Raw genomic sequence first — 25,851 nt, 5'->3', positions numbered from 1 at the left:
CTTAGTCTGGAAGATTAGTCTTTTGAGTTGTATCGGATGCATCGGGTCATTTCTCCAACGCGCATGCATACATTTGAAAAATAATGCCTAAAGTACGAGAAGTCGAATCTCTGGTCCAACTTTGTACGGACTGCATTCAAAAATCGATTGAGAATATTAAATTTCCATCTGATGTTTCAGCAACTAAGAGAGAAGGAAATACGTTCAGAATGAGCCATCCGATCTATGAACTAAGTAAGTTGACCCGAAAAATCTATATTTTTTTTTTTATTTAAGCGTTAAATAATTTACATTTTTTTACTTTAATTTATCTAGTTAAATCTATTTTTAAACTCTCTGTTAGCTGCATTAAAATAACGATTGAATGTAGAAAATTTGTGCCAGACCTATCGACAACTATAAGAGAGAGCAATGCGATCAATGTCAATTCTGAAATGGTTAGCGATCCATTTCATAAATTACGTAAGTTGGCCAAAAGACGAAAAATCTAAAAAAATACAATCTTATTTTTAAATTTTATTTAGTCGAATCTATTTTGAAACTCTGTTCATGCTACATAAAAAAAACGATTGAGAATAAGAAATTTGCATTCGACTTATCCGCAGCAACCAAGAAAAAGGACGATACAATCATTCTCAGTTCAGAATTATCAAAAAATCCATTTCCTAAATTACGTAAGAAGACTGATCAAAAAGGATTTCTTTAATGAGAGCTTAAACTAATGTTCATTTTTAAACTTTTATTAGCCGTTCCTCTTTTGGAAAAGCTCGTTGGGTCTCTTACCAGCGGTAGAAAATTAACACATGAAAATATTCTAGAACAAATAATCACCTCACAACTTCAACATTTGTCATTTTCTCAATACTCTGAGAGTTACTTATTGAATTTATTTCCTAAGTTGGAAAATTTGCTAGTTCTCAACCTTGAAGACGGCAAAATAGGAAACGACTGTTTAAAAAGCATTGGGACTTACTGTTCCAAATTAAGGTATTTCAACTTAAGATCTTATTATTATTTGTCATTTTAATTGTTGAAAGAAAAGACATAACGAAATCATAAAAAAATAGGTGGTTGAATGTCACGAGATGCGTTAAGGTGACAGACTCTGGAATTCAATGGCTCTGTGGCGAGGCTGATTATCCAGAGATAGGAAATGAAAAATCGGGACTCTGTGAGACTCTGAAAAGACTGGATCTTATTTGCACTAGTGTTACACAGCGGGGAATCCAAATGGCTCTCACGCATTTACTGTCTTTAGAAATAATTAATCATTATGATACCTTAGAAGCCTTGGTAAAATTGGCTCAGTCAGCGGTAGTTTCAAAGCGTGTTGATTGTTGCTACGACAAGTTTTCCGCATCTGTTCTACACACTTCTCCTAATAAGCCTTATTTACATGGTAGCCTTCAAGTAGCACTCTCTATGTGCAATTCACTCACTCGTATCACAATCTACGCAACCAAGGGATTAAAAGACAGTGACCTTTTGTGCTTAATTGATATTAAGGTGCTCCGCGGATTAAAAATCTTAAGGTCTGATTCAAACGCACTCAATGAAATTACTTTTGACGGTGGCGTATGTCCACTTCTCAAGGTAGTTGGCAACTCTTTAGCGTTTGGCACTGATTGTTTCGATTCAATCTGTATTCCGACCATAGCCGAGTTATGTCCCAATTTAACTGCTATTTATTTTAATAACATCAGGGGCATGCTTCAGAACGAATTAAACCTTCTTCAAATGGAAAAGAATCCGACCATTTTTAAGAAATTAACTTATGTTCAGTGTGTATGGAGTTTTCCATCCGATATCTTACTTTTTTTGTTATCTTCTCCTTTACTTGAAGACATTCAATTTTTTTATTGTCAGACGTTAACTGATGAAGTCTTACGTAATGCAGCCAATTTTCATGGATTTCATAAACTTGAAATTCTGGATCTACGAGATTGCAACGTGGTGTCGGAGTATGGTATTAATGCTTTACTTGTAGAAAACATTCCACTTAAAAAAATTATTTTAAAATCTTGTAAAAATCTGGGTTCAAAAACTCATTCAAATTGGCTATCGCTGATTCGTCAGAAAAATTGGAATTTAAAATGCTTTTTTTTAAAAATAACATGTCTATTCTCTAACGCCCGAGAAGAATTTTTCCGTCCGGATTTCAATTTTTAATCCATCAAATTGCTGCGAAAAGCGTTTCGAATGTATACGAAAGAGCCGATAATAAACTGGAAAATAACGCTGTTGTTTCCGTTTTGAAACTGAATAAAAACTGTAAATCGGACCATTTAAATCCATTCTTCAATTGACACACAACTGCATTCCAAGTCCATCTTTAAATGCTTTATACATGAATTCAACAATTTGATCTAAAATTAATACGATAGAACTTACACTGAGGTCGAAAGCAGTTTTGATAAAAATAAATCTCAAGATATTTATTGTTTTCCTTTACGTTATACAAAATGAAAACTTTGCCAAATTTCAATACAACATATCAAGAGTAGAAACTGATAATATGCAAAAAACCAGATAATTGGATAGCTGCCTAAAAATTTACGACAATTTGCAGGGATTGCTCGATATGTTGTCTTTGTTTGCAACGTCGAATTTCATTTCCAACTCGGTGATTGTGATCATCATCTTTTTCCGGATGCACTGAATTTCGGTTTTCAACTTGGTTTCCGCATGGACAAGACGAGAGTTCAACTGGTTGATTTAGATATAGACATTTGCTTCCTTTCAAAATCGTTTGGGAGTGAATAAGTGACTCAAATGGAATTACTTTAGCACTAAAGCTGATATAATTACTTGATAGACTCGAGCTCTTCCTCCTTATCGGTAAGTGTTCCATATCGAGATGGATTCGTTCATCTCAGCTGAAATTCCATGAGTTGAACGCGATATTCTTCACCTTTACGAGCCTGAATGTTATAAAAAAAAGAATTGTTAATCAAATTATCTAAATCATTTTATGTCAATATACGTACAGCCTCTGAATTTCTTTGTATGCCAACTCTTCACGTTCGTTTTCTAGACGGCGATATTCAATTTCTAACTCATGGAATCTGCAGTTGAGTTCAGAGTACTGGCTTTTAAGCTCAGCGTTCTCATCTAGTAAAGGAAATATTGTCAGAAAATAACAAGTGAAACTCGGAAAATATGAACTTACCGCCCAATTTCTTGTTTTAACGGGTAAGCTGATCTTTCAGTTCGCAAGTTTTGCCCGGTTCGTGAGTCAAACAGTCAGCTCAATCTCATCCAATTTGAATTTGAATTCAATGTTGATGAGCTCCAGTTGCTTGCGGCGGTGCTATTAGCCTGGATTAATCAAGTTTCAATTATAAAACTTCGCTTTTTTTAGTGTTTTGATTAATTACCTTCTCCAAATCGATAATGAGAACGTCTACCTCACTCTGTAGACGTGACGTCCTTTTCTCCAAACCTGAGCATTTGGAAATCAAAGCACTGATCTGTTTTTCAGTTATGTAACCTGGATTTGAAATTTGCGCCTAACAAACAGGAAATGAATCACGAACCGTTTTCATCAAATCGAAGGGGAAATTTGTAAGTCCTACCTGATTTCTTCGATCTCTTCGGTAAGAAAAGTGAAGGCATGTTCGTACTTGGATGCGTTCTTTGTCTTCAAAGCGACGACGCAGATGTTCGAATTGATTTGGCTTGAGCTGAGTTGGTCTTCAAATAGCTGATATTTTCGTAGCTGAATTTCAGCTATCGAACTTCCTTGGTTCAATGTTTTCCTGTTGACAAAATAAATTTATTGTGATCATTTTCCTTTAACAAATTGTAAATTAACCGTTGTCTAAAAGTATACAAACGAGTTTTGTGGCTGCTGATGTCGATAATATGCTGTTGAGCTCTTCCACTTAGAGTGTGTACTCATGAACGTGCAACTCTAACTTTTCTACTTGCTTGGTGTACGTTTTAACTGGCCTGGAAAAATAAACAATGATTTAAGAATAATTATTCCGTCCTGTTCAAGAAGAATCTACAATGGGATCTTACCCTTTCTTTGTAGGCTGACTCAACTTGAGACATAAGCTCGACTGCGGAGACAACAGAAGACAACAGCTCCTTCTGCAACTTTGACTTCTCTTTATCAGCCCTGAATGAACTACTTGATGAATCTTTGCTGGGAGAATAATCAATTGGGCGTTTCTTAGCTCTGTTCTTGAGATTTAACTTCTTCGCCTAGATATTTTCAAAATAGAGAATTATTCTTCTCGTCGTGTCACATCAAAACGCTTTGACTAAAAATTACCTTTAACTTCTTCGCTACTGTATAGTGAATTATTCTTTCCAATGACTTATTCCTTGGCAATGTTAAGGTTATTTCTTTTATTACTCGGCTGAAAGAACAGAAGCAGAATTATGAAAAAAACATTTGTTCTCACAGAAAAAACAAACAATTCTTACCTTAACTGAATGCTATCACTTCCAGAAGCAGCCAATCTTCCCAAACGTCTCACAAGAAATAACCAGATAGCCAGTTCCATAAGCTCAATAACTACACAGGGCTTCCGATATACCCAGCTCCTCCAGTGAAAAACATCTTTTCAGTCAACATACCTATAATAATAAACATAATTATACAAAAATATTTGTTCTAGCACAAAAACAACAATTCTTACCTTTCCAAATTAAGGAAAAAACAGATGTCTACAACAAGTTTCTTGGAAAAGAAAACATATCGTCTGCGTCACAAACATAATTATTCATTTGAAAACAAATGACAAACGACAGTCGTTTAGAGCATTAAATGATATGGAAGCCCAAAACTTGCCAAAACCAGAGCAATAGATCTCTGGTCGGTTCACGGCTGTGTTGGCTTCCCTATCCCGGTTTCAGGGTAAACGTAAGCCGATTTGGAAACTTTAAAAAGCGCCTCTAGTGAGTGTGTCAGCTACAACGTCCAGCTACTTTTGAGATCCTAGATGGCTCTTTTTAAAGTTTCCACTTCACAATTCTGACAGGCCCCGCCCTAAAACCCCCTGAAAATCGGCTTACGTTTACCCTAAAATCGAGATGGGGAAGCCAACACAGCCGTGAACCGACCAGGGATCTATTGCTCTGCCAATACCGCCACTTTTTCAATATAATAATGATTTTCAAAATATCATTATATAAAACAGAAAAGAATATATAAAAAACAAATTCAATATAAAACTGAAAAAAGTATTATATAAAAACCAAAAAGAGTGTAATATAAAAAACAAAAAGTTGATATAAAAAGCAAAAAAAGTCAATATAAAACCCAAAAAAAAGTCAATATATATAAAAAAATATTCAATATATATAATAAAAAATTCAATATAAAAACTGAACATGTATTATATTAAAACCAAAAAGAGTATAACATAAAAAACAAAAAGTTGATATAAAAAGCAAAAAAAAGTCAATATAAAACCCCCAAAAAGTTCAATATAAAAACGGCAGCCACCTAGCGGTCAAAATAATTACTTCATGCCACATCTCCACCCCCTTTATAGCCAGTTTGAATCCAGTGGTATAGATGAATACGGGGATTTAATCACATAATTAAAAAACGATCAAGCGCTTAAATAACGCTACTTAATGCGCGTCGCTCTAAATTATTATTTTTTTAAATGTAATGCGAAATAAAACGACTGCGGCTGACTGCGGCGACTGGTCAGACGAGTAACGCGAGCCCGTCCGATTTTTTAAAGCACTTATCGCTGGTCCGTCCACTATTTAGCGCTGTCGCCCGTTCGCTGTTTTCGGCGGCTCATTATATGCTAAAAATAAGCCATCCCAATGTTTTGCGCTAAGCGCGCGTTGCGCTAGCAATTGGTTTGCGATAAACTTGCGCGCGATGCGCTAAATATATATTTAGCGCAATTTATTTCATTGTATTATTTACGAAACGCCCAAGCGCTTCGTTAATTAAAATAATAAATGCGACAGAAAAAACGATTGCGGCGACTGGACAAGTTGCGCACACCCGTCGATAATTTTAGCGCTTGTCTCGAGTCCGTCTATAACTTACGAAACACGCAAGCGTTAAAATAAATGTTTAACGTTTCTTGCGCGATATGCGCTCTATTGGAGCGTAGGCTATTATTTAATCATATATTTTAAAAAGCGCAATCGCTTAAATAACGCTACTTAATGCGAATCGCTCTAAAAAAATGCCACTGCGTGTCGGCCTTCGAGATTTTATTCTTGTGAGAGTAATTCGTAGGCCTATTAAATATGTTGAGATCTAGGCGCTTGTTGTTTTTTGTTTTTTTTTAAACAATGGGGGAAACTCCTCGTCTATTGATTTTTCCATAATAGGGATAAGAAATAGGAAAAATCTATTGGTCCGGGGGGCTAATAGCCAAAATAGCTATTGCTGCCGCCAGGGGGACTCGGGGAAAGGATTCCGCATCACAGCAGCAATAGCTATTTTGGCTATTGGCTCCCGAAATCCGGGGGTCAATAGGCACGGGGAAATATTATCTATACATCGACTAAATGATTCGTAGGTATTGCGAAACTAGCAGGCGTAATTATTGTCCTGTTCCTTTTTTGTGATGTAATATCCTGCATTGCCAGATCACGAAATAGTCCGTATCACACTCTGTCAATGAAACTCCTCCCATTTCACGAAACTCCTCCCATTTCACACATATAAATATTCTTGTAAAATCAACCAAATCAGATGTTGAGATAAAATCTAGCACATTATTTGAAGAATTTGATGGGGAATCGGAAGGAATTCACGCAACAACAAACAAACTTGGAATATGAGTTGCAGCTTTAAAAAACGTTTTTTCCCGCCCCTTTTGCACCTTCAACAATTCGTAACTAATTAACAACTTAACTTATCGTTATAAACTTTTGCGCGTTAGTTGGACAAACGTCTAAGGAATCGAATAAAGTTAACGCCAAGGGCTCACGTCAATTCATGCGAGCCACACCTGTGCCACAGTTTGTAAACTGTTATTCAGCCAATCACAGAGCGCCATTGATTCCCTTGGGTTTAAATAATAGTTTTTGGCCCTGTGTTCCTCCCCGCCCATTTATGCCGCTAAAAGCCTTCTAGATTTTCAATCAAGTTGAAAATCTCTCAGGGATTAACTTTTTGTATTTAATCCAAAGGAAAACGACTGCGCTGACTGGTTAGACGAGTAATGCGAGCCCTTTCCCTATTTCCGCTAGTCCTTTCGCTGTTTTCGGCGGATCATTATATACGTGAAAAATAATTCATTCAAATGTTTCACGCTAGATCTAGCGCTATCGAAGCGATCGTGGGACTAGCTATGTGTTTGCGATAAACTTGCGCGTGATGCGCTATATTTAGCACAATCTATTTTATTGCATTATTTAGGAAACCCGCAAGCGTTTCGTTAATTTTAATAAAAAGTTACGAAAGGGAAAACGATTACGGCAAATGGACGAGACGGGACGAGAAGCGCGCGCCCGTACATCATATTAGCGCTTGTATTAGCTTTGTTGAAATAACTAGCAAAAATAAATATTTAGCGCGAAAAATAATGAAGTCAATATATTTTGCGCTAGATCTGCGCTAAATATTTATTTCAGCAAATTAGGTATATGAGCGCTTCTTAATTTATGTAATGAACTTAATCCGGCTATTTAGCGCATTGAGCGCAAGTTAATCTTAAGTTTATCATAAGCGAGTTTACGATTTCGCAGCGCTAAAACTTTGACATTTTTTGCGCAGCGAAACAGCCTTGAACAGCGGACGGACGACGATAAGCGCTATAGGACAAGCAAAATTACTCGTGATAAGCGCTGAAATAATGGAGCCAGTCGCGCAATGGTTTTCTTTTCCTGAACCATTTAGTTAAATTAACGAAGCGCTTACGCGTTCCATAAAATGCTACGATGGAATGAATTACGCTAAATAATTTAGCGCATCGCGCGCAAGTAAATCGCAAATACATCACTAGTCGCCTACGCCATGCGCGTTTATTTAGCGCTAGATGTAGAGTGAAAATGTGTTTTAATTATTTTTCGCATAATGAGCCGCTGAAAACAGCGGACGGGCAACAGCGCTAACCCAGCTTGAAGGACCAGCGATAAGCGCTCAAATTATTTAAGCGCAAACCTATACGCCTAGCGCCGTTTTTTAATTAAAGATTAAATAAAATGCTCAAAATTTAGCATGTCGCGCGCAAGATGCGTATTATTTACAAAACGCGCATAACCCGTGCGCAGCGAGTCGCCTTATTAAACAGCGGACGGGCGACGATAAGCGCTACGACAAGTAAACTGACTCATGATAAGCGCTGAAATAATGGACGGGCACGTGCTACTCGTCCAGTCGCGCAATGGTTCTTTTCCGCAACCATTTACTTTAATTAACCAAGCGCTTGCGCGTTTCGTAAAAAAAATGAGATGCAATGAATTGCGCTAAATATATATTTAGCGCATCGCGTGTTAGTTTATCGCAAACAAATCGCTAGCGACACGCGCGCTTAGATATAGCGCTAGATCTAGCGCAAAACATTTGAATGGATTTTTTTTCGCTTATAATGAGCCGTTGAAAACAGCGGACGGGCGACAGCGCTAAAATAGCGGACGGACCAGCGATAACCGCTGGAAAAAACAGACGGGCTCGCGTTACTCCTCTGACCAGTCGCCGCAGTCAGCCGCAGTCGTTTTTCTTCGCATTAAATTTAAAAAATAATAATTTAAAGCGATGCGCATTAAGTAGCGTTATTTAAGCGCTTACTCGTTTTTTAATTATGTGATTAAATAAAATGCTCAAATATGCGCTTATCGCGCAAGAATCCCCGTTTGTACTACTGGATTCAAACTGGCTATAAAGGGGGTGGAGATGTGGCATGAAGTAATTATTTTGACCGCTAGGTGGCTGCCGTTTTTATATTGAACTTTTTGGGATTATATATTGAACTTTTTTGGGTTTTATATTGACTTTTTTTGCTTTTTATATCAACTTTTGGTTTTTTATATTACACTCTTTTTGGTTTTGATATAATACTTTTTTCAGTTTTTATTCTTTTCTGTTTTATATATTGATATTTTGAAAAAAAATTTATATTGAAAAAGTGGCGGTTTTGGGCTTCCATAAAAAGAAACACAACTATCGTAACGTTTTTTACGAGGGGTTGTCAACTCAAAAAAATCCTCGTACACCCTCGGATTTTTTCAAAAAAATCCCTAAAAAATCCTAAAAATCAAAAAATCAAAAAATCCCAAAAATCCCAAAATTCCAAGAATTTTGGTTTAATAAATCGACAAAATTTTACAAGAATCGATTTTTTTCGTTATCGATTCTAATTCCCCTTACTGTGTTAATAATTCCCCTTGGGCTTCTGTCTGTCTCTTGGTCTGTCTGCTGTCAGTGCCATGCTAGGAATTTTTGATGGGAAAAATGACTTCTATAAATTCTGGTATTTCTAGAGAGGATGACGATACATGGGAATTGTTAAAAGAAAACAAGGTCATTGTACCTGAAAGTATTAAAAAAATACTTAACGATCTCAATTTTAGTGAAATTCGTGCGTTGGCTAAAGTAAATGAGTCAAGTGTCATGATTGAAGAGTACATCCGAGATGTACTTGGTGATCCTGATGTTCTCGAAATTATAAATAAAGAAAAAAAAACTACAAATATTTGGATCTATCTTTTCACGGTGCCCTTTTCAAGTTCTTTTTTCAAGTTACATTCCAAATTTTGTCAGAGGTTTGCAAAGAAATTGTCCAGCGCTGGACAATTATCTGTAAAGTAAAGCCACGTCAATCAATGGGTGTTCCATCTGGTAAAATAAGACTTTATAGCAATCTGAAAAAATCTGAAAAAATCGGAAAAAATCGGAAAAAATCCCAAAAATCTGAAAAAATGATTTTTGGATTTAAGATCCGTACACCTTCGGATCGAGTTGACAACCCCTCGGTTTTTTAATAAAAATTTTTAAGGAGATTTTCAATCGCTGCTCTACTATTGTGTGATTGGTGTAGAAACTATACTGCCACTTAATGCAATACAAATACGAGACTTGTTTTCTCCGATTTCAAATTGATGTTGTTATTCTTGTTATTTTTAAAAACATTCCCAAGCTTTTCCAAGTTTTTTATCCACCTAGAAAGGATTGTGAAGTGGTGACGCAAAAAGGGGGGATGCCCGCTGACGTCCATGAGGGATTATTTTTAAAAACTGTTGGCCAATACCTTAATAGCCGTTCTAAATAGGCCTAGCAACTAAAACTGAAAACACTCCCGATTCAAATATGCGACAAACGTTTGATTAGAGTTATATTGAGTACAATTTGGGTACAAGCTTGGGTTCGAAGCGTGATCTCATTAGGCAGGCATATGCTAGGACTCGGCAACCGTAGGACAACACACGTATTAACTTTGTTTACAAAATCTTGCTGAATTATTCAAACTCGTGTTTTTCAAAATTTAAAATGGCGAAGAAATAGTGTCGTCTGCTGAATGGAATGAAGAATTGTTGTTGTCTGGTCATTAAATCATGCCCAGTAGCGCAGCGTAGACGTGTTTTGTTTTTTTAATATTTGTTTCTCACAAAGATATTGAAACGTTTTCCATCGAGACGACTCACCATCAGCTGATCTGTTCATTTTTATAGCTGGTTCTTTTTTTATCACTTGAAATTAGGTTTTTCTGCATTTGAAGAATAACGACATATTCATCGATCTCATCGACTTGGGCTAATCAAAAAGTGAGCTAGAAGCAAGAATATAAACACGTGCTTAGGGCGAATTCACTGCAAGGGCCAATCACGATCATGCAGACGGGCTGGCTTGGCCAAAAGAGGGGCGTGGTTCTATCCACCTTCCGCAAGTATGATGCACTATTGATCATAAGCACTATTGATAATAAGTATCATGCACGTGGATTTTCGCCTGGACTCCATTCACTGCTATTTCTATGATTGGCACGAGGATCAGTCCGACTTACATCACCGCCCTGGTGTCAGAAATTCCAATTGTCTGCGCCAAAACGTCGGCCGTCTATGTAGCATCCCGTAGCATCCTGGCGAGTGATAATTATATCGAAATTGAATATTGCGTAAGCTGCACAACATGTTTTAGGTTTAATTATTTAGAAATTAATGTTCTCCTTGTTCAGAACCATATTTTGTCTAATTCATGGAGCGATGGGCAATTAACTGTTGGAATGCAACTATACTTTTATCCAACTTCTATGAACTTCTCAAATTTCTCGACTTGAGAAGCTCAAAGTCGAAAGGATCGAAATGGAACGATCCTGGCGGACAAGCGATGGGTGATCAACTTCAAACTCGAAATTTCTGAACGAGAGAATAAATACGCAACTGGAATTTGCCACCCATCCGTTCCGTCCTTGACTAGCGAATGTAGAATAAACGTAGGACTGCTGCGATCCTGGATTCCAGGGTCCAGCGCCAATTACGATGCTACAAAACCCAGACAAAATGTTGCCATCCGTCCATTATTTGGTATAGACGTATTTTGTTAGAAATCTAAAATGGGCTGCCCCCCTTACCAGCATTCACTGGGCTCAACTTTGGTGTACAACTCGACTGGAATACTGTTTCCGGAGTGGACACACAACTGGGATCGTTCCGCAATGCACTGGGTGTACAATAAGTGCGGCTGTCAGCGGAATGCCAACACATATCGTCGGTCCGGTCCTATGAAAATCAAACATTTTTTTAAATTTCAGAGTAAAAACGTTGAGCTATTTCCAGATACGTATCGATTATTCGCTCTTGGCTTATTCCAAGAGGGTCCTGGGGACTGTTATTGGTTGTGGGTTTTCGGTCGAAAAAGTAATTATCTGCGGGGTTTCTCGCAAATTTTGACTTTTATCTTGACTGTGGTAGGGACTAGGGAGGGGCTCGGCGTAACTTGCGGTAACTTGATGAGACGGACTATTAGATACTAAAATAATTCAAATAATCCCGATCCGTTCAGCGAAAGTCGAAATGTCTTGTGAACTCTGTCGTGGTTGTCTGCGTGTGAATTCTGTCTTGGTTTCGCGACTCTCTATTGATCTCGACCCAGTCCATGTTTGGCAGGTAAATAAAAGCTAAAATTCAAATGGAATGGCTATGGGAGCTTAAATAGAAGAGTTAAATACATTCCAAATTTGTCCAGTGTTAGTTCTAGACTAGCATCATTTGTCACGTAAGCTTCCTGTTGATGCATATATGGCAGTTTGTTATGTAACCTATCCCTTTGTGCTTATTTTAGACCTGAGTCAGCCATCAACAACAGCAAGATATGCAAGTTTTGCTATGTGCTGCTATTCACTTGTCACCAACAGCAACAATCTCAGTCTCATCACTTTCTGGGTAATGATTTTCGTTACTTTTATTCCTCTGATCTGCTATAGGTATTTTAATGATGCATGACTTGCATAAATGCAGTGTGCTACATGGAAACCTTCAATTCTCCTGTTTATTTAGGTTTAGCCACCATCCCATTATCAGCTTATTCTTATTTGTTGTTTCTGTCAAATATGTTTTGTAACCCAATTTTGATTTAGATAAACAGTGCTCATCCCTTTTGATTGGAGAATCTACCAATGTCGGGCTACTCCGCTACTCATCTCTCAAACTTCCCTCTCCTTTGAATCTCCTCTGTCCTCGTGTACACCCATGTGAATGTGGGTGTATTCACTAGGACACCCTTTTCCCTAATCCAGCCTGGTGGATGCAACTTTTCAGCGGATGGAGCCACTGTGGATGCCTGGCCGTATTTCCCAGGCTTGAAGGTAGGAATCAAATGATCTCTACTCTTCGTTTTTTGGGCTATTGGGTGGCGTTGATTATAAATCGTTACTTAATAGGCTGCAAGAGTACGATTATTATTGAGTTAGGTGGTTGACTGCTGGAATTGTTTTCTCTTGTAACGTTTTGACGTTTTTGTTGACTCAGTTTTCAGTTAGGATTCATTTAATTACTAACGACTGCAGGTCAGGCCCGGTTTTTTACCTCACAACTTTTCTCAGTGGCTATAAACAATTACAAAAAATTGGAATTTACAAATATTTGTAAATTCAAAAAATATTTGAACTTTATTTAAACACTTCTAGTAAAGTGAAATTCTATGACCGAGAGGGACCTGCCGCCACACCGCACAGCTCCGTCGTTTGTTTTAATGTCTAATGTTGGCCTTTAAACAAAACTAGCTCGACTGTTTGTACAGTAAAACGAACCGAGTTTCTATTATAAAGTAAACAAGATCCTACCTTCCGCATCGGCCAAACTAAAGTGGAAATCAAAACATTTGAACACATCCGACCATTGTTTATTGCACTTGCGAATAGTCAACAACAGCGCAGAATTGCATCTTACGTAACATTTTTTTCGGGGCAGGATCGAAAAATAACCGTTTTACATCAAAGTGATGTCGAGATATACAACACAAAGAAGCTCTGTTGATGTTTTTGCCCGTTACAAGTGCCGACCGGAATAATAAAAAATAACGGAGACAAAACTCGTCTCCTTTTCTCCGTGTCCCGTGAGAACCTTACAGCGGGTAGAGGGGAAAAAATAAAAAGGGAATCGGAGAAAGTGTCGTCCTTGTTCATGTCATTTTGTGCTGCGAGTGTTGTTCACTCCCAGCGGACAATCGAAAATCGATCCTTGTAGAGAGAAGAGAGATACAGCCCCGTCTAAAGCCGATGATACTTGCTGGTCACTTTGCCGGTCTATTTCGATTTGTTATATAAAAGACATTTAAGTGTGTATAGAGAGAGAAAAGTACTACTCCGTTTAACAGCCAATTTCACAGTCTAGTAGTCAGCGAAATAGGTCGCCCGAATCTATTTGGTTACTGCGGTTGCCATTCACGTCCCCCATTCGGTCTCAACGATCCCATTTGATGGCGTTTATTTATAACCGATGCTGTTATTTTCCCTGTGACGAGCTGTTGCCGTGATCCAGCAGCAGAGTCTTGTCAAGTGGAATTATCCTTCCGGACAGCCGGTTTCCGGCAGCATGTCTCAAATGTGTGTCTGCTACGGTAGTCGTTCATAATCGTGGGGAAACTTTAGATCTCCTGCTTCAAAATCGCCTTTTCATCTAGCTGCGACAAATTACACGAGACGGTAAAGGATCACAAATGAAATACAAGACCGTCAAGGCCCCTCTATAATATTTGAATTAACGGGATTATCTTCCTTCGTCGAGCGACTAACTAAAACTTCATTTGAGTCCGCTTTTGAATTTCAAAATAGAGCGAGTTTATTTTTACGAGAGTGTTCACGAAACGTTCAGTCTGGGAGGTGAGAGACATTGGTCCCAATCGGGCCAGAATTTTTCTTTCATTCGTTCGCAAAATTCTTTTAAATTGACAAATTCTCCTGCGAAAATTTCAGATCGTTTTTGTTTTGTTTTTTCATTTTATCCAGCAGTTTATTATACTGTACCTTTCATTTGTTCCTCGTAAGGTGATCCCTGCATGCTCCACACTAATTGGGCCAAACAGCCGAACATGGCGCAATCCATTTCGGGGGGTTTCTCCCCCGTGAAATAAGGTTTCGTCCCTGGACATAATTATGTATGCAGTGTAGGTGGGTTAATCTGTATTGTTATTATAATGATGATAATACCGAGATAATCGGAAATGGCACGCAAATCTTTCCGGCCCATTTCGATGACGTCGTCCTTGTTGTGCCGGCCCATTCCTTGGGCGGACGCTTGGCCTTTCATTTTCCTAACTGCCAGCGGCATCACCAAACGCAATCCTGTCGGCAAATTCATCTGAACGTCCCACAAGGTTTTCCCTTTGGTGTAAACCGATCGCCAGAGAACTAGGACCCTTCGAAATCGATCATTAATTCACTTTTTTAATTTTTAAATTGGCTGAAATTAAAGTTACCAGTAGAGATGCTCTTCCGTCATGATTTGAAACGACCGGGCGATGGCTCGTTCTTCAGCCGTCAAATGCGAACTGAAATCTTTCTGGTACTTGGAAGCCAACAGTTCAAGACACAGTTGAGAATCGCAATAGTCCTTGCCGTTGAAAGTCATCCAAGGGGTTTTACCATTAGGTCCCATAGGATTTTTGAAATCGTTCTAAATTTCCGGCGAATTAATGAATTTCAACGGGAACGGCGAAATACTCGGCGTGAATATTCCACGATCGAGTTGATGTAAGAGGACGACATCTTTGGCTACGGGAAATTTCGATTTCTTCTTATTACAGCTGGACATGTTCTTTTCTTCCGACACACTTGGCGACAGCGTTAATACTTGAATGAATGTTGACACATTTCGTGTGTGTGTGTGTCTATATAGACCAGTAGCCTCCCGCACTGATTACCATCTATTTACTCACTGTGACTTGCAGTCTCTATAAACCAATCTATCCAACTCGATTCAAAGTCCTGCGTGTGTATAGCCCGGTTGATTGCGTAACACACGCTGTGATAACGTTAGATAGTACATTCCCCGCGACTACTACCCGGTTTTTTCACAGTGTCCAGTGTCCAGGACTCAAACTTATTCCAGAGTGGGTCCGACGTTGTCACGATCCGTGTCGCTTTCTCATTTTTTCCCCGGCGATTTATGTGGTTCCATCAACAAAACACGTCGACATTATTACGTGGATATGTATTATACATATCGATACGCGATTGTCCGTTCTTTGTAACTTTGTGGGGTTGATGGGATTTCCGCGCGTTTGACGGGGCGATAATCGAAACGAATTTGTTTTTCAAATGAGATGATGGCGCGCGAATCATCCGGCGACGACACGACGAGCTGTCGCATTCGTACCCGGACGACATTCGTCCGCCTTGGTCGTTATATCGTCATTTTTTTTTACAGTCGCAGGCTGAATGCCTGCGAGAGTGCGAGCTCATTCAAATGGGCGCGCATTTTGAACGTGACTCGTCGTCGCAAAATGGCGCCAGCGCGGATGTTTTCAAATGAAGGCGCTAAATCAACTGATTTTAGTTTCCTGCTTGTGCATGGGCTGGGAATGTAGCCAGCCTTGCGAGAGAGTGGAAGAGAGAAGAGTCCTTGTGTTCCCGGTCGATATTGTCGACTGTGGAGATGGTCAAAAGTAATCTGCAAAAGAGATGGCTCGTAAATGCAAAAAAGAGAAGAAAGAAAAAGGAAACAAGGAGGAAGAAATAATTGCGTTGTCTGGAAGTCGACGACAACTAAATCCAGTTGATTCCCAGGATCGATCAATAGTGATAATACACTATTATAATAAATACACTATTATCCGCGTGATGTTGATGACGGGGATCTTGGCGATGCGCATTTCGGCCGTAACGGCGTCTTGCTCCGAGTTGTTCCTCAGCGATGTCACGTTCATCTTTTTGGCTTGTTGACGCAATTCTTCTTCGTGATGGAACACGGCCTTGACGATGAAGAAATAACAGCCGACAATAACAATAATGGGACCGCCAAACTGGAAGAAACTGGACGCAAGGATGTAGCTCTTGTGGTTCATAGTAAGGGTGTAAGAGTCGAAGGAACACCTTTGGAAAATGTTATAGAAAAAGAATACAGAGCTAGATTCGATTTTACCGCAATAATAATAATAACTCACGTTCCCAACATTCCATCCAGGGCATAAAGGCCCCATCCGACGAGGGGTGAAAGGGCCCAGACAAAAGACCAGATCCAATTGAATAAAATTAATCCGGCAGCTTTGCCGAAAGACAATGGAGTTCCCTTCAGGCCATTAACGATGACATTGTAACGATCCCAGCTGATTACTTTTGGTGTAGAATTTGAAAAAAGTAGAATAGTTTTTTTTTCTTGCTTATGACAACATTTCTCGTAACGTTTTTGTACTTACTGGTTAACGTGATAATTTGGCTGTATCCGAAAAGCAACTATGCAGGAATTCTCAATTCTCGTGATAATTGCCCCAAGACACCCAATCCGGATCAACGCGACTCGGATGGCGACGGCCTTGGCGACGCTTGCGACAACTGTCCCAATACGCCCAATCCCAATCAATTCGACAGCGACAGCGATTTGGTCGGCGACGTCTGCGACACAAACATCGATCGTGACAAGTAACAACATTTGTTTTTTTCAAAACGGCGATCGTTATCTTGATGGAAAAATATTTTTCAAATTGCTTCTTTGTTTCTTTTTTTAACACAAAACAGGGACGGTATCCAGGACTCTTTGGACAACTGCCCAACAATTCCCAACAGCGACCAGCGTGACGCCGATAACGACGGCCTGGGTGACGACTGCGATCCGGATGCCGATAACGATGGCATCCGCAACGAGAAGGACAACTGCCCGATCGTCTATAACCCCGATCAGGTGGATACGGACCGCAACGGAGTCGGAGACGCTTGCCAGGACGATCAGGATGCGGATAACGTGCCCGATTTCTTGGACAATTGCCCGAACAACTCAAAGATCTACGCCACCGACTTCCGCACGTACCAGACGGTCATCCTCGATCCGGAGGGCGATTCCCAGATCGATCCTAACTGGGTCATTTACAACAAAGGCGCCGAAATCGTCCAGACGATGAACAGCGATCCGGGTTTGGCCGTCGGCTTCCATCGCTTCGGCGGAGTCGACTTTGAGGGCACATTCTTCGTTGACACCGAGATCGACGACGACTATGTTGGCTTTATTTTCAGCTATCAGGACAACACTCATTTTTACACCATCATGTGGAAGAAGAACACGCAGACCTACTGGCAGGCAACACCTTTCCGGGCCGTCGCCGAGCCCGGCATCCAGCTCAAATTGGTCAAGTCTAATACAGGACCGGGTCAGATGATGAGGAACTCGCTTTGGCACACGGGCGACACCGAAAATCAGGTATATACAGTAACTATACAAAAATAGAGCCAGAATAATTTTTTGAGATTAATAATCGAATCGTAACGTGATTATCAGTTGAAATTGCTGTGGAAAGATCCCCGCAACGTTGGATGGAAGGAGAAGGTGGCCTACCGCTGGCTGCTGCTCCATCGGCCCAAGATCGTCTTGATCCGTCTGCGTATCTTCGAAGGAGAAAATATGGTGGCCGATTCGGGCAACGTCTTTGACTCTACCCTCAAGGGCGGTCGATTGGGTGTCTTCTGCTTCTCGCAGGAGATGATCATCTGGTCCGATTTGGTTTACCGATGCAACGGTAAGTCATTAACCCCAACATTTCTTGTATTGAATAATTCAAACTAAATGGTCGGTATGCATATGAAATGACGTCTATGATTTTTTATGAGTTTGACATCATTTATGTGACACCCGCGTGATGCTGTGTTGATAAATTATGGTCCCTCGTGCTTAATTTGGCAACAGATTTGAAACAATTTTTTTTTAACCTAGCCAAAAATGTGCGTGTGTTTGCAGTTACAGGAATGTTATCAAGTGCCATGCTAGTTGACATTTTTAGCAGGCTTTGAACGTCATTTGAATCGATTCTCGTCTGCTTGGATACGGCACTTATCATTTTTTATTTCTTAATCTGATTTGTCTCTTTTTACTTTTAATTCTAATCTATAGACGCCGTGCCTGAAGCCATCTACAAGGAACTTCCACCCCGACTGCAGAAGGAGGTACAGGTGGACCGCACACGGGCACCGAGTCTTTCCGCCAACTGAGCCGGGAAAAACCAATTTAAAATTGCTGCACGAAAATGGAACAAAAACAAAACAAAAGAAATAGAAAGAAAAGATAATCAAACGAAAGAAATCAGCATCTTACTCTTCACAAATTCCTCCAAGAGAACAATGAAATAAAGCCATTTGAAGAGGAAATCATAAAAAAAAAATAAAAACAAGTCGACGACGTGTGTAGAGAAAATTCTGATTCTTGTTTTTTCATGGTTAATATGAATTTGTTTGGCTTTTTGTTGGTTTTCAAAATGGGAAGACGCAATCCCAGCCTGCCATTTTTCATTTTTCGTTCAATAGTTAACACATATAAACACAAGAATAACGAAATATGGAAAGAAGAAGAAAAAACACGTACAAAAAAGTACATGCACATTTTTATTTTTATTTTTTTTTGATCCCACGTTTTGAATCTATTTTTCTTATTGTCTTAAATGAATTTCGGAAATGAGAATGTTTTAAAATTTGTAGTATCAACGACGATGTGGTGGAGGAGGTCAAAACCAGCTTGTAACCAACACTATTTTTTCTAAAAGCAGCGTATTAATATCAATGTGTATCGCAATCACTGAAAGCAGAAAACGAAAAAAGAAAACAAAGGGAAATATTGGTTCCCTGGATCCCTTTCACAATCAATGCTTGCTCATTATGAATATATATGCCTTTTTTTCCTCTTTCCTCCCTCAACAACACACCAACCAAACAAACAAATGAAACCACCTCCAAGCTCTCTATATCATCATTCATGCGCGCACGCTACAATTTTGTTACAAGGGTTTCAAATACGCTGCTGTAGCGTCACACTGCCAGAAAACGATGTAACTACAAAATGGCTTTTTTTCCGAAATATACAACAGTGCCTAATCCATAAGTTGAGTATTACTTTCACCAGGATTCTTTAATGAAGCACTAAAAACGTTGATTTAATGATTTTTTAATGAATATCATGACTATCGATGGGAAATAAACACGAAAATCTCACCTGATAAACGAAGGAATGTAGTTATTATCCAATTATGAACGGGATCTGGAGATGACTGAAATAGTGAAATGAGAAAAATTAAAACTAGTAATAACTCCGGCGAAACTCCATAAGCCGCCATGCTATAGCAATCACCGATTCGTGTCCACATTTTTTTTGCTTAAATAAAACTTGCAACTTTGGACGTTAGCCTATTCTAGGATCTATGACAGAATAGATCCTAAGTTACAACACTTACACATCCTGCGTTGCGCATTCTCCGCAAATTCGAAAATCTCATTTGTGTGTTGTGTCCAAGTTCAGAGTTATAGATGTATGGTAGAACCACTGCCTGTTAAATTTTCCTCTCGGAAATTTTTCCCAAAGTTGCAGCCAATATCGCGAATCGAAAGTGGGAAAATGGGCTTAAGTATCGATTTAGACCTTATTGTCAGCGCCAACAGCGGCCATCTACTGAAACTTTGTTCATTTTGGTACTGGAAAAAAAACAATGTGTTTCCCAACACACCCGCTGTGGCTCTGCAACTAAGGTCTGGCCAGAACACTTCCAGGGGGAAAAGGCAATGGAAGGCCTTTCCATATAAGTGGTTAAACCATACATCTATGGCTCTGCCAAGTTGTTATGTGTCGCCTACAGCGTCTTATGGGAAAACCAACTTCTCCTCGGTAAAAATTGTTTTCTTATCAATTACTCTGATTTACCCCCTTTTTCTTCCTATCAGTAAATACTTTATTCATTTCTCTATTACCTAATTTTTATTTCTAACCCCAATTCGATCTAGTTAATTTTTAATTAATTTTTGTTTGTGACTGGTTTTTTTGTTAGCAGAAGAATTTCGTTCGTAGCTTGGACGATTCTGTCTAGAAACGTCTGGTACCGTCTAGAAACGTCTGCTACAGGAGACACCAGTCGCAAACAAAAATTAATTAAAAATTAACAAGATTGAATTGGGGCTCGAAATAAAAATTAGGTAATAGAGAAATGAATAAAGTATTCACTGTTAGGAAGAAAAGGGGGGAAATCAGAGTCATAGATAAGAAAGCAATGTTTTTACCGTGGAGAAGTTGGTTTTCCCATAAAACGCTAGGTTAGCGGTGGGCTATAAAACGCTGGGCTCATTTGTGTCCAATAACTTGGACACAAATGAGATTTTCGCATTTGCGGAGAATGCGCAACACAGGATGTGTAACTGCTCCATACAACGTTATTTATTCTTTTAAAAAAGGTGGGGGGGTTAAGCATTTTGTGACATTGTAAGGGGGGGGGGTAGAGAGTGTTTCGAGGTTGCCAATGCATTTTATTCTTTGTCTTTCCATTCGTATTTCTTCCCCTTGCTTTTAAAAGGAAAAAAAAAACATGCCAATGCTTTGGGTTTGTGGCTGCACCAAAGGTGGGAAAGTGACCAATTGACCATCCAAGATGGCATCCTCGAAACACCCTATAGGGCTGTTCGACATATTTTTTTTGTATTTGATTCCATCGCGGCAACGCAGCAGTGGACCCAAGAATACCTCTGCTACAAGAGCCCGCCTCGCTTTCAATGACTTTGTCTGACGTCATCTGACCTTGGCCAACGGGTCCGACAAAGTCAGACGTTTGAATGCACGGGACAGACGTCGTGAATTCGCTGACATACCTGCGATGGACACCGAAGACGAGTTCAGCCCATCACGAGGTTTTCCCGACGTCATCGTGCTATGGCCCGAAACAGACGACGAGCTGAAGATGAAAACAACCATGGACTCGAGCGAGAAAATCCAGCTATGCGCTCTAATGCCCCGCAAACAACTCCGGTAGCCTACGTCCTCATACTCCGTCAATACCTACAGCGCGACATCGAACATTTCCAGTCAGTCCGAAGCGTAATCAATCACCTCCAGTGAGTCCGGAGCGTCAATTTTCTCCTAAAGTGAGTCTGGTGAGTCAACAATTACCTCCAGTGAGTCCTCCAAATAGGCTAAAACGCAGAGGGCGATTTTGAACATATTCGGGCACAACTTTTTTGCGTAAGACTACTTAATTTTCACCCCTCAATGCTCTACACCTACGAGATTCCTCACTCCACCAGTGCATTTCTTAACTCGATCTAAACGTTCAGTCACTCCTACGCATACACGATCGGTCACTCCTATGTCATCAAGCTTGAGCACACCAATGTCATCACGCTTGATCACTCCAAATTTATATCCTTTTTGCACGCGAGCTGCTGCATTTTCTCCTAATCAACTTCACCAGGCCTTGGAAATTTGCTGGTTTCAATTGAAAATGAACTTTTACAACAGGAAATTGCGGGCAATGCGGGGAGACGAGTGGCCAGAAACCACTCTCCACCATAATATAAATGTGGCATTTTAGCATCGACGAGACTTGGATGTAGCCGTATGACCACCACTAACTCTGCCAATCCCAAACTAAGAAATTACTTGCTGTTTTCTTTAATAACAAAAATATGTGTTGCACACGTAATAGTACTACAGATTATTGTTAAAGTAGCTTACCTCATTCAAAGGATGTGCATTTGTGGCCGAATGACCATCAGTCAACATAGAAATGATGACGTTGCGCCATTTTTTGGTGTTCAATCCGTCGCTGGTAAAGTAAAACCGACGACAGGGAAGGATACTGCAACAGCATCACTCGCAATTCGACAGAACAGGGTAAATTACTGTACTAATGCCCACTTCCACTTAAGGATTGAAAATGGGGTCAAAGAAATCAACACATATACGGTTAAATGCTGATGGGGGAACTCTATCAACTATTTGTACTTACAAATAGTATGATTAGAAGAACACCGAATTCCTAACAACTAAAATGGTGTTTTTGTTTCTTGAAAAGGAACGAGTGTGGTTAAGTTCGTAATTTAGTTGGGGTGTCATCCCTATTAGAACCTTAAGTTAAATGAAATAATTGCGACACTTCTTGATTTAGCTCCTTCGTCTGCGTTGGTTTATTGTACACTGGTTAATTTACAGAATGAATACGAAATGCTTAAAATATGAGGTTAGGAACAACAGCCAAATGGAGGACGAGCGAAGGCACATGGGGCACCTATGGGGGGACCTTAATACAATAGTCGTTCAAATGTCACGGTGATCTTGGCCGATCTGAGTCACCGGCTGTTTCGGGCATCAATTATATTCCCAACAAGGTAACCGTACGATTCGGCCAAAAAAATACGATTCGGCCTGGCCGAATAAAAAACAAAGAATTGTGGCCGCTTTTCTGAGTTTTTTATTCATATCATTCGTACTGTATTCATAACGAATGTAAAGTCTGTTTTTCAATGAATTCCGTTCCTTGTGAACGAATTTTTTATAAAATAGGACTGGTTGTACCAAATCACAGAGGCATTCTTAAGCCGAATAAGGTTGCCATGGTCCATTCGTTGCATGTAACTCTCAGATGACTCATAACAATACCTATGAAGGCGAAGCCTCGAAAGCTGTCAACACCAAACCAAGAAATAAGAATAACAATAAATTAAGTAATAATAACAAGAAATTATATATGGTTCCTGTCAATCAATCTATTATTATCTATAAAGGAACGCCCAATTATTATTTTGAATGCAAGGGTCGGGAAAAATATCCGAATAGTAGCAAACGTAAAGCTAATAGAAAATAATGTGTGCTGACATCCCATTACCGACTTGTTTGGATCAAATGTAAAATTAATACGGACATAAAAAAGCAACAATAAAACATATGATGAAAATATTTAATTATGCTTTTTTGTAGAATGGAAAACCAGCCAGTAGAAACTTCTTGGATTTACCGATTCAACAACATTCAATAAAAAATTCTCGAACCAATTTCAACCCCGATATCATCATTTCCACTTCTTGAGACGAGTTCCGTGTAAAAATAAAGTTTTCTTTGACTAAATATTCTGTGAAATCGATATATTGGATAAGTATTTAGAATTTTAATCAATTCCATAACCCACGAATTGAATCTAACACTCTCCTATCTGATCAGAAATTGAAATCTACACATGGACCGCGAGTTTTGTGTCACGTTAATATTGCATTTTAATAAGTATTTTATATTATTGTACGTATATTTTTTTTTACTTTACTCAAGATGCACTGAGATGAGGAACCAAATCGTTTTGCAACCTATGGACGCCAAGAAACGTATACAAGAATTTATTCGTGCCTCTTATGAAGGTGAAAATTAAAGCGGAGGACGGGAGGGAAGAACATTGAGATGAAGAAGACAACAAAGACCAACATGAAATGGAAAACATGGATAAAATTGAAGCATATGTAAGCATTATAAACATTAAGCATTGTAAACAGAAGTAGGAATGAGAAGAAGAAAAAAATACAAATAAACACGCGTCCTGGATAAGATTGGCCGTTTCGGCCAAGGGCTTGCCTGTATAATGGAATGACCCTATATGATGGGTCATTCCATGCCAATCCAACAAATTGTTGGTGCGCGGAAAATTCAGATTTGGCTCAAAGTTGGACCAAACCATGGACCATACCAAAATGGACCATAACACAAGTAAATTGTTTGCGTAAATATTCATAATTTATGGATATAACCGTTACATAAATCGTAAAATATGCTTTGGAAAGATGCATGAATTTACGCCGTTGATTGACTGAAAAAAATCTTAAGCTTTTTAGAACACACAATTTTTACCAGCATCAACAAGGCGGTATATTCGGTTTGAACTTGAACTTGAACTCAAGCGTAAAAAATTGATATATTTAGGGTTATTTCATTGAAAAATATTCTCAACTGAATAATTTTTGAACATTATTTTTTAAGTAAAGAAATGTGAAATAAAATAAAATAAGTTCAAATTGGTGTGATTTGTAATGGAAAACAGCTCAATTGTATTGTCAGCAAAAGTAATAAAAACAAATATTTAAAAATCAAGAAACTGAAAAAACTGCAGGACATGATACTTCAGATTTTAAAAATCCAATTAAAACAAAAAAATGATATTTCATGATAATATGAGAAAACAAATTTTAAAGACAAGTTTAAGTTTCTGTGTAAAGGATGGATATAACACTTTAATGTGTGGCACTAGGTGCTGACTGGAACTGGAACGCTTTGACATCCGATGATAAAACAGACACGAGTGATTTGATTGTTGAAGTCAACACAGCTGACTCAGCACAAGAATCATGATCTTCTTCCAGAGCAGCACGATGGTTATTCATTTCTACAGAATGAGGAATCTTATTGGCAGTACGAATCCGTGCCCCACCTGACGAGAAGAATCATTTGGGAAATTCCGTTTCTTTGATCGTCTCTTCGTCCAGTTTTCCATTCGCGTATACTCGTGCATAAATTTGTCTGTAGAAATCTTCCTCCAGATTTGACTCACAAAAATGGGTTGGATGTTTGCAATTTTAAATCGGCTCACTAAGTGAATACCTTTAAGAGAAATAATAACTAACATTCAAAAAGATTTTAATTTCAACCAAGTATACCATGCAAATTCTGGAGTGTTTCTCTCCTATCAAAACTTTTCAAGCGCCACTAACTGTTCCACTTCATCAAAAGGCATATTTTGAATCAACACCTTAACTTCGCCCTCAAAATCCCAGCTAGCAGAGTATATTTCCCAAATATTGCTAAAATATTATATTCCTACAATTGAGATGTTGGTAAAATAATTTTTTTAAATATTTTTCCAATATATTTTTGCACCCAAATTTGTTGGCTCACAATATTTTTTCAACTTGTTTTACTTATTTCACTTTTATTGGTGAAATAACAGTTTTACTACTTTTAAAATTTTGATGGAAATCTGGTTGTTGTGTTTATGGTTATATAGTCCAGCGTGAAATATTTATTCATCTTAAAATTTTTATTAGACAAGTTCTTGCTTTTGGCCTTGAGTGGGTTTGAACCATCACGCCTTAAGTCACCAATCCAATGTTATAACCACTACACCAAGATCGGTATTACAAATATTTTTCGACTTGATACAATAAAAGTTTTTAACTTCTAGAAGCCACGTAAACAAGGGTTAAGAGGGGATTCCCTATAGGGGTTTGTCCCGACAGGCAATAGACAGATGCAGAGGATCTCGCCAAGGATGTCCCTACGGCCAAAAAAAGGATAAGTCTAGTCCCGTAATGGTAAAATATTGTTTTCCGAGAAGATTCTTCGGTCGATAACCCACATATTGGTATAATATTAGATTATTACTTTGCTGCGTCAAGGTGGCTGTTAAATTGTTTTGTTGTTTTCCCAATGAATGGCTATTATGAAAGATGAATAAATCAATATTACTTTTTGTTATTTTCCCAATAACGGACC

At 38.8% G+C, this 25,851-nt stretch overlaps 3 protein-coding genes, 1 long non-coding RNA gene and 1 pseudogene across 5 annotated transcripts; 2 read left to right on the top strand and 3 right to left on the bottom strand.

The window, feature by feature from the left end:
- Positions 1–37: 37 nt before the first annotated feature.
- Positions 38–2,266, top strand: LOC124337112. The gene is made up of 2 exons (XM_046791167.1): positions 38–234; positions 316–2,266. Exon 2 carries the CDS (start codon positions 1,231–1,233, stop codon positions 2,167–2,169), a length of 939 nt encoding a protein of 312 aa, XP_046647123.1. The 5' UTR covers positions 38–234; positions 316–1,230; the 3' UTR covers positions 2,170–2,266.
- Positions 2,267–2,420: 154 nt separating this feature from the next.
- LOC124337350 lies at positions 2,421–4,815 on the bottom strand. Of its 2 annotated transcripts, none has more exons than XR_006917241.1 (11): positions 4,650–4,815; positions 4,435–4,587; positions 4,280–4,367; positions 4,024–4,209; positions 3,837–3,951; positions 3,576–3,758; positions 3,378–3,509; positions 3,170–3,318; positions 2,988–3,111; positions 2,809–2,921; positions 2,421–2,736 (listed from the first exon to the last, which is right to left on the bottom strand). It is a non-coding gene; the product is annotated as an uncharacterized LOC124337350 (long non-coding RNA). The 2 variants fall into 2 exon arrangements; XR_006917240.1 differs by having other exon boundaries at positions 3,833–3,951; positions 4,650–4,814.
- A 9,295-nt stretch (positions 4,816–14,110) lies between these two features.
- On the bottom strand, positions 14,111–15,322 carry LOC124335745 (annotated as a pseudogene).
- An 858-nt stretch (positions 15,323–16,180) lies between these two features.
- LOC124337696 (compound eye opsin BCRH1-like) lies at positions 16,181–16,788 on the bottom strand. Its single transcript, XM_046791730.1, has 3 exons — positions 16,784–16,788; positions 16,532–16,700; positions 16,181–16,460 (listed from the first exon to the last, which is right to left on the bottom strand). Exons 2-3 carry the CDS (start codon positions 16,540–16,542, stop codon positions 16,181–16,183), a joined length of 291 nt encoding a protein of 96 aa, XP_046647686.1. The 5' UTR covers positions 16,543–16,700; positions 16,784–16,788.
- An 18-nt stretch (positions 16,789–16,806) lies between these two features.
- Positions 16,807–19,291, top strand: LOC124337694 (cartilage oligomeric matrix protein-like; the record flags this gene model as incomplete). The annotated part of the gene is made up of 4 exons (XM_046791729.1): positions 16,807–17,006; positions 17,103–17,778; positions 17,857–18,094; positions 18,466–19,291. Coding segments are annotated over 4 exons (1,212 nt in total), but the record flags the coding sequence as incomplete, so codon positions are not given.
- Between the last annotated feature and the right edge of the window lie 6,560 nt (positions 19,292–25,851).

The sequence above is a fragment of the Daphnia pulicaria genome, chromosome 4 (genome assembly GCF_021234035.1).
Source record: "Daphnia pulicaria isolate SC F1-1A chromosome 4, SC_F0-13Bv2, whole genome shotgun sequence".
NCBI classification, from domain to species: domain Eukaryota; kingdom Metazoa; phylum Arthropoda; class Branchiopoda; order Diplostraca; family Daphniidae; genus Daphnia; species Daphnia pulicaria.
The sequence above is the reverse complement of the archived record's forward strand: the minus strand, read 5'-3'. Positions and strand labels throughout refer to the sequence as shown.